Source organism: Meleagris gallopavo, chromosome 5 (assembly GCF_905368555.1).
Source record: "Meleagris gallopavo chromosome 5, MGAL_WU_HG_1.1, whole genome shotgun sequence".
NCBI classification, from domain to species: domain Eukaryota; kingdom Metazoa; phylum Chordata; class Aves; order Galliformes; family Phasianidae; genus Meleagris; species Meleagris gallopavo.
In genome coordinates, this window is record NC_139408.1 from 37,345,179 (window position 1) to 37,361,343 (window position 16,165).

Sequence of the window (16,165 nt, forward strand, 5' to 3'; positions counted from 1 at the left end):
GGGAGAGGTATCGTTGTCATGGTTTCCTCCAGCGACTTCCGCCCGCCGGCGACGCTCGTGACGTCACTTCCGCAGCGATGGCGGCGGTGTGTGGCCGGGGACTGTTGGCTCCGTTCGGCGGGCGGCTGCGGGCTTGCCCGCGGGCCCCGCTCCGCTCCCTCACCGCCGCCGCGCCGCTCTACGACGTGGTGGTGTCGGGCGGCGGCATGGTCGGCAGCGCTATGGCCGCCGCGCTCGGTAAGGCCGTGACCTTCTCCGCAGGCGGCCTGGCCTGGGCCGGGAGGGGGACAGCGTGCAAAAAGGAAAAGTTCGTACAAAAAGAGAAAGCTTAATGTGTGCTTTAACTGATCGCAAAAGGTTGTTGTCGTAAAGCCGAAAAGGTACTAGAGCTCAGCTGGCTGCTCGGAGCCTGCCTTGTAGTGTTTTCCTACATAAGGTTTAGAATGTGCTCTGTTTAAACACAAAAACGCATAGGAGTTAGAGATGCAGAATCAAGAAGCAGGTATCTGACAGGAGCGTTGTGGCGAAGTATTTTGTATTTGTTTGTTTAAGGGCATGATATCCATTTCCACGACAAGAAAATTGCCTTGCTGGAAGCTGGGCCTAGGAAGGAATATCGCTTGCCAGAGAGCTACAGCAACAGGGTCAGCTCCATCTCCCCCGGATCAGCAACCCTCCTGAGCAGTACGTGTCGCTTTTGTGCTTGGTGTTCTGAACTGCCTGGGATTAAATAAGTGGAATTGTTTGGCTTTGTCTCTCAGTATTTTAAATGTTGAGTTGCGGTGAGTGGTTCAGGCATCTCTTGAGAACAAGATTCCACGTTCTAATGGCTCAGTCTGATTTTTTTTATTATTATTTTTTTTAATATATAAATATATGTGCTTATGTTTACATTGTGTGTTAGTGTTTGTGATGCTGGGCTGGCAAAAGGTTGTGAAGCGCTCTCTGTAGCACCTAGGATGCTTTGTTCACAAAATATGCATAATTCTCCCACGTTTGGTGGTTGCAGTCTGGTAACTCACTCCTGATCAATTTTTGTTTCAAAGGCACATTTGAGCCTTGATTTCAAATGGAGAATGAAATACTATAAACGATGATGGCCATGACTTTTTGTGCCTGTTCTGTTGCCCGGTGGGAGTTGATGTGTAAGTGAGAGCATTTGAGAAGTCTTGTGCCTTTTTGGCTGGCTCGCATTAACAGCAGGATAATGAGATGCTGGAGGTGGGAAAGCACTGTCTCAGGCAGCACTGGCCCTGCTTAGGTGTAGTGGAAGCAGAGTCTGGGCAAATTAATAGTAGTTAGTGATACGTGGTCAGTGAGAGAGAGGCACAAAATGAGCTTCAGCTTAATTTGGGTCTCAGTGTCACTATGTAAACCTATTTGTGTCCTCTTTCTGTTATAGGTTTTGGTGCCTGGGATCATGTCTGCAGCCTGAGATGTAAACCATTCCGACGCATGCAGGTGCCATACTCAGGGCTGCAAATATATTGTGTTTGCCTGCTTTGAATTCTCACAAATACTTCCAGTAGTAATCCAGAGTTTATTCCTCCTTTGGCAAAGGGCAGGCCATAGTTCTCTCTGGGGAGATAACTGTTCTAAGAGTTGTGATGTTACAGGATGAAAGATTGATTCCTAAGGGAAGCTGTAAACATGGAGGCCTGGGTACTAGTCAGGAAAGACAGAAATAAAGGTAAAAGTGGTAGGGTAGCATTATGTGTTAATTATGTAACAGGAAAATAGGGGGAAAAAACTTTCTGTTTTCAGAATTAGCGTTTGAGATTAATCTTGATCATTGCCTGAAAGGAATTATGTGATGTATTTTAGTAGCTTAGAATGGACTGTAATTCAGGGATACAATTCTACTTCTGCATTCCTAGATCAACATGTTCTTTTGCTGTTAGGATGGATGTTTCCATGTTCTCTGAAAGGAGCTGTACCTGTTTATTTTGTAGCTTCATATAATGTTTTTCTTTGTAGGTATGGGATGCTTGTTCTGAAGCCATCATCACTTTTGAGAAAGATGACTTAGATGACATGGGTTACATAGTGGAGAATGATGTCATTATGTCTGCTCTTACAAAACAGTTAGATGCAGTAGCAGGTAGTGGACAACTTCTTTAATATTGTATTTCCTCAAGAGAACTTTCAATAACTTGTCTTCTGATGAGTACACTAAGTTAAGAGAGGGAGAAAGATGATTTATCTAACAAATGACTCTGGGACGTGGGCAGCTTCTTGAAATGGGGGGAATGGGGGGAGAAATCTATCTGCTGTAGGCTCCCAGTATTCACCAGCTCCCAGTTTCTCAGAAATAAGACTTAATAGAAAGATGTGTAGTGTTCTGTTTAGAGCGGGCTTTGCAGGGACAGTTTGTTAGATCTGTTTGTTCTTGCCTTGAGAATTGTAGAATCTATTCTTAGAGTGCCACTAAAGGCGTGCATGGCCCTTTGCTGCTGTATTGATGTTTCCTTTTTTTATGTCTGTGTCATGCAGTGACCATGGTACTTTGTGTTCCCACCAGACCGGGTGGAAGTTTTCTACGGGAGCAGAGCAGTGGGGTATACCTGGCCCCTTCCCTCTCACAGCAGTGACACAAGCCCTTGGGTCCAAATTGAGTTAGCTGATGGACGCAGACTTCAGACCAAACTGCTGGTAACTAAACTTTTTATTTCTGTTGATCAGGCATCATCTCTTGCCCAAGTCCTTTCCACTGGATTTGGTTCTGATTCCATGTGTGCCGCTCCACCCACGTGGAGGGCTTAAGTGAGGTGAGTTGCTAACTCTGTCAGAGGTGCTAAGGGACAGACACACTGAGTAGCCTTTTCTGTACCTGATGCAAGAAAACTGTTAAACTCGACAGGAGCAGAAGGGACCACCTCTTCTGATCTGAGGGAGCTTATATATATTTTCTTCTTCTGTATAAACCAAAATATTTGTACGGAGTAGAGGAGATTTGTAGACTGGAATATTGGCTTTCTCAGGAGCTGATGAAGAGGTAGCTCTGCATTTCTTTATTCCATAGATCGGTGCGGATGGCCATAACTCTGTAGTCCGGAAGGAAGCTGAAATTCAGAACATCGAGCATCAGTATGACCAGTCAGCTGTGGTGGCAACTCTTCATTTGTCTGAGGTGAAATTCTACAGACCATTTTTTGTCTTCTGCTTAAGCGGAAGTCACTTAAGCACTAGTTCCTAACTGTCCACTTCTTTCCACTGTAGGCCACAGACAATAACGTAGCATGGCAGAGGTTCCTCCCCACAGGACCAATTGCACTTCTGCCAGTAAGACATCTCATGGTCTCTGTGTTTTTTATTTTTTAGTATGTTCTTTTAATAATTTTTCTTCTGTCTGTGCCTTGCTATGCTGTTTTGTCCTTCTGCCTTTTAAGTTGTTTCCCTTGCACTTTATCTTTGGTATTTCCCACCTGTAGTATGTTTGGCTGGGAAAGTAAGGTGCAGTTGGACTGGTATAGGAATAATAGAGCGAGGAAAGCTTTGCATTGTTTGTTTGGTTGGTTTTTATTATTTTTCTCTTCATAATTACCCTTGAAATTTTTGTATCCAGCTGTCTGACACTGCTAGCTCTCTGGTTTGGTCTACATCTCATCAACACGCTTCAAAACTTCTCACTATGGACAAGGAAAGTTTTGTGGATAGCATCAACTCTGCCTTTGTGAGTATCAGCCTTATAGCAGTTATAAGGCTGGCTGTTGCAATCATGAGAAGTACAATGGAATCCTACAGCTTAAAGGATAGTAATGGAAAAGATGGATTCTCAAACCACAGCTTATGATAGGGATGATATTTGTAGGCCACTTGGCAAAAAAAAGATGACCCTTTGGGACTGATATAAGTTAGTTCTGAAAGGTATGGTAGAATCTGAACTAAATTTCTGAATAATGGAAGCATAGGCTTATCCTAGTTGAAGACTTACATGTGCTAAAGCGATGAAGATAGTTTCTTCTGTATCTATTTTTGTCTTGGTAATTAATTGAGTATCTGGAGCTAGATGAGATTTTCTTTCTTTTGAGTTCTTTTATATGTCCAGTGTGGGTTAATGTCTAAAGATTTCGTTCTGTTTGTTTGTATGCTTGTTTCAGTGGAGCAACGTAAACCATTCTGACTTCATTGATGCTGCTGGAGCCATGTTTCGTTCTGCTCTTTCACTTCTGAAGCCCTCGGGGACTGCGGTGCGTCAGCTGCCCCCGAGTGTCGCTGAAGTAGATCCAGAGAGCAGAGCCGTGTTCCCTCTGGGGATGGGGCATGCAGCACAGTACGTCAGGCACCGCGTGGCTCTCATTGGGTAAGGTCTCTGGAGCAGCTGCTGGGTGAGCGAGTGGTGCGTGGTTAGAAATGATGTGAGCACAGCAACTCCCACTTTAGATGGTTAGAAATGCATTTATAGCTAGTCTGACTTTATCCAGGCCGTTTATGTAATTTGCTCTTGTGTCAACAAAAGCCTTTTATATGAATAGCTCTCTGCCTGTTGTGTATGCCTGCTGTGTAAATTGGACAGTTTTCCTTCTCTTGTTTGTGTAGCCCAGTGAAACAGTCCAGTGTCTCATGATGGATCTGTACTTCCCCAAGCATAGCAGCCATTCTGTATATCCATTTGAGTGTTAGTTCACTTGTGTTGAACACAAATGACAAAACTTACAGATAATTCTGAATAGGATGTCATAGGCTTTTATACAATTGCCTATAGAAAGAGGGAAGTAACTCATCTTTTACATTCTAAAGCTGAGTGTACATTATTCCCTGCATCTGCAGTAAGTTGGTAGATTATAGTAATTCTTGATGCCATATTACATTTCTGATACATTCTTTCTTTCCACCTTGAGTCACTTTGTGCCTATGAGCACTCTGTGCTTTATATCTCATTAGCGTTTTAAGTGTATGATCTTACATTTCATACTCAAATTGCATTACTTTAAGTAATGTGTTCAGCTTCTTTCTTTGCAGATAAGTCTACTCATAATTTAAAAAAAAAAATCAGATTCTTTTCAGTGATACAACTTTGTATTCATTATGTCTCTGCTTTTGTTTGTGAAATGTGTTGGTGATATACTTCCTCTTGTGCCACTTAGAAAAATAGTAAAGTGATCACGTGTGATCTGACACTGGACTTTAGCTAGTCACCTCTTTATCTCAGAAAGGTAAAATCATACTTTTTGCTGACCCCTCTTTTTCTTGCTCCTTGTAGCTGGAGAGGTAGTCAGGTAGTTCAGCACAAGGAGGTACTAGATAAAGCTGTATATGTTGTTGTAAGATCATGTTAATTGCAAAAAAGTGAACAGTTTGTCAGCCATTTGGCTTTCTTCAAGAAGGGTTATTCTTCTATCTTCTCTTGCTCTAGGGATGCAGCACACAGAGTCCACCCACTTGCAGGACAAGGTGTAAACCTGGGTTTTGGTGATATTGCATGTTTAGCTCATCACCTCAGTGCAGCAGCCTTCAACGGGCAAGATCTGGGTAAGGATCCAAGACAATGAGGTGGCTGTGAGATGTGTAACCTTACAAACCTCTGCTGCTACCATCAGGACAAGCACTGTCTCTGTTTGCAGGTTGAGCTTGCTGCTTTTTTTGCTTAAAAGACAAAAGCATCTTTGAAGCAAAACTGTTCTTCTATTCATTGGCTGCGGAGCAATTAAAAATGCTTGGATGCCATTCACATCCTCAAAACCTAAAAAAAAAAAGCTTTAAAAAAACAAAGAGAAGATCTGCAGGATGGTAGTTAAAGGTAGTGAGACAAAAAACCACTAGCTGATGGACTCAAGCCTATATTAAGATGGACCATTTATCTGTTCTGGAGACTGCTATACAGATAAGATGTACAATTGTTTGTGGTAAGTCACTTTTAATGTGAGTATTCAATTATTTCTTCCAGGATCCTTAAAACATCTCTTAAGGTTTGAGACAGAACGTCAGAGGCACAACGTCTCCTTGATAGCTGCTACTGATTTACTGAAGAGGCTTTACTCCACGAGCCTTTCTCCCTTGGTGTTGCTGAGGACATGGGGATTGCAAGCAACAAATGCCCTGCCTCCCATCAAAGTAAGATTCTTCCTTTGTACACAAGCCATTGAAGAATTTTTGCAATGAAACATTTTTTGGTTGGAAAATGCTAAGTTGTTCGAAGTGAGGTTTTGTGTTGTGAATGAGCCTGAGGGTTTCCTAAATAACTTGTGGTGGTTATGGGTTTCTTCACAGCACAGGGGAACACAAAGGATCTCGATATCTATACATCAGTAATTGTGGGTCAAAAGTCACTAGTAGTCTTTGGCTTTATTTTGCTATGGAATGCGAACATGGAACTTTGAACTGCATTCCAGAAATGCATTGTGAAAAAAATAGCCCTCTGAAAACAAACCTTCCTTTAGAGTAAGACACCAGGTGACTTGACAGATGTGGGGTGTGACTTACAGATACTATTTCTGTGCTGTTCTGCCCTGTTAAATTGTTTTCTCCTAGCTGAAGTTGAAGCCTTCAATGGAAGTTACCTGAGAAGGTTCAGACTTAAACACAGAACTTCTGTTTTCAGCCTAGCTGCCAGAAATTTGTACAGCATTGATGTAGTTGGTGGATTTTCATGATGTGCATTGAGGCACCTTCTCTCAGAGGTTCTGCATGCCTTCAAATTAGATTTCTCACTTCTGAATTTGACTGTTCTGTTGCACAAATCAAGTCACCTTCTTACTATTAAACACAGATGGCCAGATTCCTGTGCATTACATTACGGAAGACACTAGGCTGAATTGATGACTCTAGTTGTACTAAGAAGAGCAGTATAATGCTGCTTCAGCGCTTGGTGTTTATTCAGTTTCTCTCTTGAAAGCAGAAAGCCGAGCAAAGACCTCTTTTCTGACCACAGAACATGCTGGTTATGTCTGGTTTGTGCTATTCAAGAAGGAAAAGAGTGCTGAAATTTCTTTAATTTCCTTGCATCCAGGGATAGGTACTTTGCACTTAATTAAAAGGCTGACAAGAACTCTTGTCCACATGGAAAGGGGAAGGAGATTATAGCTGCTTTCTGAAATGTACACTTAGCAGTTTACAAATTACTTTTCTTTCTCCCTTTTTTAGGAGCAAATCATGGCTTTTGCCAGTAAGTGATCCATTCTCAGTTTGGAACAGCAGCTTGCCAGTGTGTGCATTATTTTTATAAGGACTGTCACTGATACAATTTTTGAATTGTGTTATTTTAATTTAACAATAAAACTGAAGTATTGAGCTGTGTCTTACACCTTCTCTGGTTTATGCGGATGATATCTCATCTGCTCTTCTCAGCAGGGTTTGAGGTCTCTTCCTGTGGTATCATTATCCCTTCGGCCACTGAACTGTCTTTACAATCTGCTTTTAGTTTGGACCTTTTAAATTGAAGACCAAAGTGGACTGGGCTGAATTTTGCTAGCAACAAATTTTGCTGTTTAATTACTTTCAGTTTTTCATGGTGTGGTTCTGAAACTGTTATGTCAATTCTGTGTTCTTAACCACTTCCTGGACTCCGAAAGGGGGGCGAGTTTTCAGCAGAAGAGACCAACTTCTAGTGGCAGATAGGTATGTTTTAATGTTCTAATCTCTTTCCTTCACCTTATTTCTTGGCATTCTCATGATGGTTTTATTTAATAGTGATATTTCTTGTGGAACTAGTTAGTCTTAAGAGCTTTCCAATACCATGAAAACAAGATGCAAGATAACATCAAGGAAAGAAACTTCAGGACAAAGTTGTAAATATTGTTAAAAATGCTTTAATTACTAAAATAGAAAATCAAGATATTCTGTCCTATGTTCCAAATGCCAGCCCTCCTGCATTAGACATTTGAGACTCACAACAATGAGTGAGCACTGCTACTGGGTGAGATTTGTAGATACGGTAACCAGTATCAGGAATTAAAATCACAAATAATTAAACATAAGTTTTGTATTGAAAGCCATTACTTGTGCTTCTTCAGTCGCACATACTAAGCAGTTCCTGGTAGTCAGGATAAGAGACTTAACAAAGGAGAAGATAAAAATCGGTGGTGCAAGTAGAACTCTTCCCTTAAAAAGGCTGCTTAGTCTTTAGTTAAGCTAATAAATAAAATCATTGCACTAGGGTGTGAGGACATGACTGGCTTCCCTATATCCTCAACCCACTTTCAGTAATTCAGATGTAAACAGTAAAGGCTCAATTCTGCAATTTCTTGTAAAAGAAACCTTTGAGCTGAGTTTTTGTTTCTCTTGTGACTGCAGGATCAGGCCCCGGATAGAGAGCAGCAGGTGAGTTTCAGTTAATGAATTGTGCCACTGACAAATGAAGGCCCTGAGCATTCAGATTTAATGCAACTTTGGTACAGGATAATGGATGCTTCCACCTAGGATTTGTAGTACCAGAGTTTGAGGCAAAGAATGCAGAAAAGAAACTTACTCCACATGGTATGTCTTCTTCTAGATATCCTCTCTCAGGCCAAAACCAAACCCTCAGGTACTTGTCAGGGCTAGGCTTTATTCACTTGGCAGATACGCTTCTGCTTGTGCCTTAAAAATAATACCCCACCTTGCTTTTGTGTTTCAAGTACAGCCTCACTGCTTGTGGCTCTTGGCCTCAGGATCTACTAAGAGAGTTTGTCACAGCACTGGCTCAGACTGGAAGCCTTTGGTTCATTACATTAGCTACTTCTCAGGAGTAACGCGCTTGGCTATTAATCGCTGCAACCTTCTTTATGTTCTCCAAAGAGTACAAAGGTGAAGAAAATTGGTCATTCAGAAGATGAATATGTTTGTTGTTACCTTGTTGAAACCATGCATGCAGACCATGCACTAAGTTTTACCAAATGGTAAGCAGGGGAGTAAGAAAGGTTCCTCATAAAGAAAAGGCCAGCATCAAGGCTCCAGCAAATTTTTGTAGTGACAGAGGAACAGAAGTTTGCTGTGGTGCTGATACATTTCCCAACATGCATCTCTCTAACAGATTCTGGTAAGGAGCACAAGTAGGGTGCTCATTTCATATTCCAAAGAAACAGTCTGAGTTTACAGTCAGGTGTCAAAAGTTGGACAGTTACAGGCTGCTCCACCCTACTCCTTGGATTCCTGATGCTGACCGAGCTTGTTCAATCAAAAGCATGCTTTGTATCCTAGCACCATTCCCTGAGGCAGGGAAATGGGATAACTTAATCAGCCATTGCCAGACTTGCGCTGCTAACAAGAGGAAAATGACCAATGTTCATAGTAAGGCAAATTCCTAGGACTCCAACCTACTTGGTGAGATTAGTTAGAATTTGAGTGCACTGTTTCTTCCTCGTGCTCTGGAAACAAATCCAGTTTCCAGAGAAGGTAGTGTGAGAGCAACCTTGGGTTTTACCAAAGTGAAAGAGATGTGCTGTAGTATACATATAAATGCAAATGCCTGAAAGGAACAAAGTGTTTGTCATAAGGCAGGGGTAAATAAAAGTTCTGTTCCTAAGACTGTCCTAAGTTCATCTTTAAGTTCCGTATTCCATATTGAACAGAACATAGTCAAGGCAACGTGAACTATTACATCAGACACTTCATCTGACCCCATCCTTAATTTCCTTGTGGTGTAATGTGACGAGCATTTCTTTTGGCAGAGGATTTTCAATATCTGGCATATGTACATATCTTGCTGCCTAGTTTTATGCCTGTACAACTGTGTGTTACAACTGTAGATGCTAAAATGAATCAAGGCCTGATATCCAAATGTGCAGCCATACAGTACAGACTTTTAAAGGGCAGCACAAAGGTAGTCATGCAATCTGTCAGCACAGATGCTGCTTAAGAAACTACTGCTGAAAGAAATGCTTGGTGGTGGTACAGCCTATGTTTCAGCCAATACCTTTCCTAAAATTATACCCAAAGAGTGCTTATAGAAAGGCTGATGTCATCTTGTAATATATTAGCTAACAACTGGGTACTTTGAACACTGAGGCTGGGAGCATCCAGGGTTATCGTTTAATTTTCTCTGAATGGCTGTTGGTGTCATGTATAATTTCTGTATTTAATGTCTTGCAAGCAAACTTCAGTACTGAATGCTTAAAGTAAATGGGGGAGGAGAAATACCATCTGTAATTTACCACCATGTCCCAAGTATGCTGTGCTTTTAGCAATGGGATGCTATACAAATGTGCTGGTGAAAGCTGGCTTTGAGTCTCTTGCAGATACTCTGCAGGAGTTTAGGCCTTTTGGCTTTCAGAAGGCAGTTTCTGGATTATTTATGCCAATCACAATTAAATTGTGGCAACTTTCATTATGTGCAACGCCAATCCCAGGTGAGGATCTGTTTTATAGCTTTGGTCCGTTTTCCACTCTGTGATTGACTCCAGCTGGATAACGTACCTGGTGATTTCAGTTTGCTTTCTCAAACTTTCAGAAATGCTGAAATCCATAGGAATGTCTCAGTTCAATATGTTATCCCCAGAGACTGCAATAAGTGAAAGGTAGCACCCAAAGTCCAGCTTGTCTCTATGTTGTTCACTTTTTTTGTTAACTATAAAAGGAAAAAAAGCAATTGTTACCAGCAGTGTTCCCAAGATGTTGAGAGTTGCACATGACAGCAACTACACATAGCAACCCTGGAAAGACTCATTAGCTAGTTAGCCAGAAAAATGAACCACTGCATGTTGACTGATAGAGAAATTGGAAAGCTGGTTTTGGGATTGAACTTCTCACCTGTAAGAGTGTGTTGTCTCTAAATCCAAAACCTTCCTTTAATAAAGCAGTGATGTAAGTGAGATCCATGCAGAGGAAAGGACTGGCTGAGCTGAACCTCTCCATGTTATCACAGACTAGAGAAAGAAAAAATTAAAAAAAAAATCAGCAAAATAAAGGGGCTTTTGAAATGACCTTAAGCCAAAATCCACTAAAACATATCACCTACTTCTGTTAATGGGGTTATATAACACATGGTACATACTACACAGTTAGAGAGTAAACGATATAGTAATTACAGCTTCTCTTAAAACATACACTTCTGATAGAGTTGTTACAGCAACATAGTTCATATTGCTCTTTTGAAGATTGAACCTCTGCTCAATCAATAGCTGCCAGGGTAGTTGCCTGGTAGACTGCTTATTTTAAGAATGTGGCAACACTTATCTTCCTTAATCTGTCCAAAAATGGCTCTAGTAACAGATTCCACCTTCTGGGCTGGCAGCTGCTTTTAATTTTAAATTTTCAACCACATGTCCAAGAGACTATTGCCCAAACAACCATTCACACTGCAGCAAAGATTCCACAACAAGGGTTACAGTGACTAGGAAGTGCATTTACAACAAGCGTCATCTTTTAGATGGAAATGTACTGTTTTGTGCTGACATTTATAAGCTGTTTCCCTTATTTCCCGAACAGAACTGCAAAGATGGTACCTCTTTCCTTCTTGTTATTGTTCTTCAGTACTTTATTCAGCAACAGTTAGAAGTATGACATAACAGAAGGTAAGTAGCAAGAGATGGGAGTGTAAGTGAAATAAAGGCTAAACAGTCATTTTTTTCAAGTCAAACACATGAAGTACTGCCTTGTAAACATTCATCTTTAATGATTTATTCTCCCCAACAGTTTCCCATGTTTGATGATAGTTACCTTCTTTGGCTTTTCTTTCAAAATCTCTCACTTCCAGAACTCCTCCCTGTTCATAATCTGAAAAGAAAGAGGTGAGAAAATATCTTCATAAACCTGCAAGCAGTTGAGTTCTAAATCTAAGCAGACTCTGGAGTACAATTCTGTGATGATGGGCCAGGAGTGAAGTCCCTGGTAACAGCAAACAGAGCAGCAAGTATAACTAGTACTCAGAGCACTGCTCTCTTCTGACAAATTCCAGATACCACAAATGAGGGTTACATGAAAGCATTTTGTGCGTTTCCTTTTCCTTAGACATCTTCCGCCATTTCCCTGCTTCACCTATCTCCATCTTTAGGGTTCTATCTTCTGGTTGGCATGCTCACATGTAGTAGATTACCCCAGACCAGTTTACCTATTAGGTTGGTGTCAGCTGCTCGATCATAGTAATAGGAGAAAGCATAGAAGGAACTTCCACGAATCTCATCTGGTTGGTGCAGTTTTCCTTTGACAACTTTCAGTACTTCCAGGTAGCAAGGCTTGAATCCTGTCTCTCCTGCCAGGACAAAGACAGATGAGGTGATCCTAAGAGGCACATCCAGGAGATGGAGGAATTGGTGGCAAAAGTGAAAATAGGAAGAAACAGAGATTAAAGAATCAGAGGAGGTGAGATAGCCTCTCCGTAATCCAGCGTGGTACCTGCACGGAGCAAGCACTCTAGATCACCATGCTCAAATGGAACTGGCTAAAGCAGTTCACAGCAGTATCTGGTAGGTGAGCTGAGCATACTAGGGTAGGTGCGTGAAATGCTTCTTCATTAGGCAAAGGTCCCATTGCTATGTTCTGTGGTCAGCAGAATCTCATTTATATTTGCCACCACCTGCAAGGTAAAACTTGACTTTCGCTCCCCTTCACATTGTAATTTATCAGTCCAGTCCACATACACACACACACTGAATCAAGCACAGCAGTCATGTTTCCTACTGTAAAACAAAGCAGTGTCAGTCACCAAAGGGGACTTGCAGCATTAGAGACAGTATTTTTAAGAAAGAGTTCCACAAGAGGATACTCTTCAGTCTACCAGTTGTTGTACCCAACACAGCCAGAGCACTCAGCTCCAACCCTCAGAAAGAACTCTCCTGTTTGTATGAGTAACTAACATTTCCTATTAAGGCAGTGTATAGCAAGCACAGGCCAGTTACTCTTACAGCTTCAGATCATTCTTTGGCTCTATCAAAGCTCCATATATCTATGATTGGAGAGATATCCTTCATAGTCTAAGATAACTGATGGAGTATTTGTCAAGAAAAAATGCAGATGCTGTAGGCAAGACTTATCTTACAGGAAGCAAAAGTTGCTATATTTTACCTTCTTTGTTGCCCCCATACCGGTACTTCACTCCCCCAAAGTGCCACTCTGCTTCCAGTTGCTTTGGCAAACAAGAACTGCGGAACATTTGTCCATCTGCAACTGGAAATAAGAGGGTCAGGAAGGATAAATTTTAATGCAGTTATCAATCAGTGTGCAAAGCCAGAAAAGAAAAGGCTGAAAGACCTTCATTAAGGTCTACAGGCAAAAGTAAAGAAGTCTGAACTGTGCAATCTACTCAGGGAACCTGTTTTATGCTATTTGCATTTATGTGAAAGCTGGTAAAGCTGTGTATGTTGGCTGGCTATGTATTTAGTGTGTGCATTTCTAGAATTTACCCTCAGTCTCATTGCTAGTTGAAACTGGAAAAGCAGCTTTCTCACAAGACATTCCTAAAAAAAAAAAAGCAGTAGGCTCAGTTTCTGGACAGATCTATACCAGGAGAACAGAAAAGTGTGAAATATAGCAGTGAAGGCACATGAAATGGGTTGCTGACACAAGACTAAGCTTACTTATCTCTTCAGAAATCTTCAGTGTTTTCTTATCTGGACATACCTTCTGTATTCAAAGCTCCAAGAGTTGCTAGTCTGGCAGCTTTTAGTCCAAAACCCAAATAGCTGCAAAAACAAAAGAAAACGTTTCAGTTTTTATTTCAGTTTTTAATTCTTGCACTTTTGATGTTTCATCCGTAACTCTTCCTAAATCCTAGAACACTCAAATCAAACCCTTTCTTTGTTTCCCACTATTCTATGCAAAGGAAATAGAGGGTTCTCTTTGCCTGAACAGCTCCAAGTCCCAAAATTACAGACACCAAGGCACATTATGCTGTAAGATGGGTAAATCTAAAACTGCAGAAAGTGGTTACAGTTGCTGTGACATTTCTACAGGATGTTATTTGAAATGTAAAAATGCATTAATCTTAAAAACCAGGGATAAATAAAGTTATGTGAGGAGTGCAGGGGAATAGTATGGCCATTCCTACATTATATGCATAAGACTGTGCTCTTAACAGAACTAAGAAAACTGCAGAATGTCCCACTATAATGAAGATGTGCCTTCCTATGAAGTTTGCCTCTGTTTGACTTCACATAATACCACTATACTGCAAGCTAGGATTGTGAACGATGCTTATGAGAATATCATTACGTGTTAGTGGCTTTAACAGTGCAGCTAGATTAAAAACCTGCTGGCCTTTCATTTCCATTTGTCTTTGACTGCCTATCCCTTTAGTAATGTTAATGCAAGTTCTTACATAATAACCAGGTTTAAATTAATCTCTATCTTCCCCATTTTTATGAGATTATTTTAAATCCCAATTACTTCAAGTGATACCATTTATTGGTAAATGCAGCACTCAGTTACTTCATAAATTTAAGTAGTGTGAGAGGAGGACTGTTAAACCAGCTTTGCTGTCAAGTAAACATATTCCGCAGTTAACTGAAATGATATTCTTCACCCCAGTAGTTGTGGGCTGAGACAAACTATCATGCATGGTTGAGTTCTATATAAATACCCAATAAACTTTGGGTATCACTGCAGACATCTCAGATACCTGTTTGCTTAATTCAGTAAGCACAATTACATTCTTTCAGGCCAAGAATCCCCCTAGCTGGCTCAAGAGTCTGTGTTCTATGTTGTGTATTAGCTGTCTCATTGGTTTACATCAGTCTAAGTTTTACTTTTTATCCAGTTACTAAAGAGATGGGCTATTTGGAATTGAGAACTAGGAATTTAATTAATTTAATTTAATTCTGACTGCTGGCACAACATCTACCATTCTGTTTGTTCCAGAATATTTGGCTTAAACCAAGTAATAAAAATTCTTAAACAGAGTACTATAATTCCTTTTCCTTTGAGGGACTATTATTACTTTGCAGTGATAATAAGCTGGAGTATTTCCAGCCTACTGTCACATTTCAGTTCAACTAATGTTTCAAGCAGGTAAAAAAAATATAGTCCCAACAGCTGGCAATAGGACAACACAAACATTTCTGGTCTCAGAGGCTGCAGAGAGATTGATTCTCCAACTAGAGCCAGCAGCCTTTTTGCTCCTCACCTGTGGGTATAGAGCTTGTAGGTGCTGTTAAACATTTCAAATGAGGTAAGAAAATCCCTAGGGCTTTCCTTCAAGGTTTCCTAAAAATTAAGTAAAAGAAAAAAACTTTTAGATGTAATTATGCAACAAAAAATAAATAACTGATATACTATCACAGATATAGCCTTTGAAAACAAAAAAAGTTTTCCAATGGTGCCCGCTGCTGTAATGCTTGCAGTATTTAACACTGAGTTTATTTATTTGCATCTTTGTGTTACTGCAGTGTAAGGGAAGCAAAACAGATCAGGATGAAAATACTCTTTAATTCATTTAGTTTTTCAGACTACTTGTATGCTTGCCTATGTATACACACAGAAATCAGCTGCACTTGAAGCACTATGAACTTTTCCAAGCCAGACTAGAGATCTTAATTCAGGCACAGAGAAGAATCTAAAAATGCCAATTAAAGTATAAACCAGATTTTTCCCAAGTTACATTATTTCCTGATAGTCAAAGAAACACTGTGAACATTCACTCTCAGCCTTTTTGGCTTCTTTATCTCCTGGTTTAAGTGCTTCCATCTACCCTCAGCTCTCACCTCACTACTTCATCTTCTTCCATTCAGTGTTCCCTCTCTGTGCACGTTTGCCCCACCAACACCCAGTCTCTATTTCCTTGCCACGCTGACTCTCATTCTTGTAAATCTGAACCTGTTCTGGACTCGTTTACTGTTCCTTTCTGTTTCCAGTCCCTGAGGCCTTAACCTTTCCTCTGCTTCCTCTAACCTCATCCTCCCATCCCTTCTTGGCTCCGTGCCTTCATATCAGACACTGCTGCTCTGGGCCAAACAGCAGAATCTCAGAGGACTGAACCTTCAGAGTCACTGCTGCTGCCGTTCCAGTGACCAGACAGAGCAAAAGACAGATCTGCAATTACAGAGTCCTGGAGGGCAGCCTGCCTGACACTGAAAGAGGTTCGGCAGTATTTAGCTTAAGTCTCTCCTGAACAAATACAGACTGGTTTGTTTTTGGTACTGGGTAGATTTGTGTAGGAGTGGCAGTGACCCTTGACCCTGCCATATTCTGAATTCTGTTCCTAAATCGTACATCACAAAAACTTTTAAAAAGGAGAGTCCTTTTTAAAAAAAAAAAATTGATTGGAGAAGACAACTGTTTTCCTGTCCCTTGCCTTCACAAAAATGTAGAATTCTTC

The 16,165-nt window shown here is 40.8% G+C and overlaps 2 protein-coding genes across 8 annotated transcripts in view; one reads left to right on the forward strand and one right to left on the reverse strand.

Annotated features, from left to right (window-relative positions):
• The first annotated feature begins 30 nt into the window (after positions 1–30).
• Positions 31–7,230, forward strand: COQ6 (coenzyme Q6, monooxygenase). Of its 2 annotated transcripts, XM_085225289.1 has the most exons (12): positions 32–237; positions 553–684; positions 1,403–1,461; positions 1,978–2,101; positions 2,522–2,652; positions 3,023–3,130; positions 3,220–3,282; positions 3,566–3,673; positions 4,101–4,303; positions 5,357–5,472; positions 5,888–6,054; positions 7,084–7,230. In XM_085225289.1, the coding sequence occupies exons 1-12, from the start codon at positions 78–80 to the stop codon at positions 7,111–7,113; spliced, it is 1,401 nt and encodes a 466-aa protein (XP_085081415.1). In that variant the 5' UTR covers positions 32–77; the 3' UTR covers positions 7,114–7,230. The 2 variants fall into 2 exon arrangements, with proteins under 2 accessions (XP_085081416.1, XP_085081415.1); XM_085225290.1 differs by lacking the exon at positions 3,566–3,673 and having other exon boundaries at positions 31–237.
• ENTPD5 (ectonucleoside triphosphate diphosphohydrolase 5 (inactive)) overlaps positions 2,675–16,165 on the reverse strand; it is a 24,957-nt gene continuing 11,466 nt past the window's right edge. For 3 of the 6 annotated variants that reach the window (XM_085225291.1, XM_085225292.1, XM_010711711.4), the window contains exons 8-15: positions 14,975–15,054; positions 13,474–13,535; positions 13,257–13,310; positions 12,919–13,020; positions 11,966–12,106; positions 11,575–11,631; positions 10,666–10,781; positions 7,733–10,483 (exon numbers count right to left, since the gene is read on the reverse strand). In XM_085225291.1, coding sequence (XP_085081417.1) covers positions 10,397–10,483; positions 10,666–10,781; positions 11,575–11,631; positions 11,966–12,106; positions 12,919–13,020; positions 13,257–13,310; positions 13,474–13,535; positions 14,975–15,054 — 699 coding nt within the window. In that variant the 3' untranslated portion in view covers positions 7,733–10,396. Of the gene's footprint in view, positions 3,063–4,199; positions 4,325–7,732; positions 10,484–10,665; positions 10,782–11,574; positions 11,632–11,965; positions 12,107–12,918; positions 13,021–13,256; positions 13,311–13,473; positions 13,536–14,974; positions 15,055–16,165 lie in introns of those variants that run through there. The other 3 variants (XR_014883654.1, XR_014883655.1, XM_085225295.1) reach the window with 3 other exon arrangements.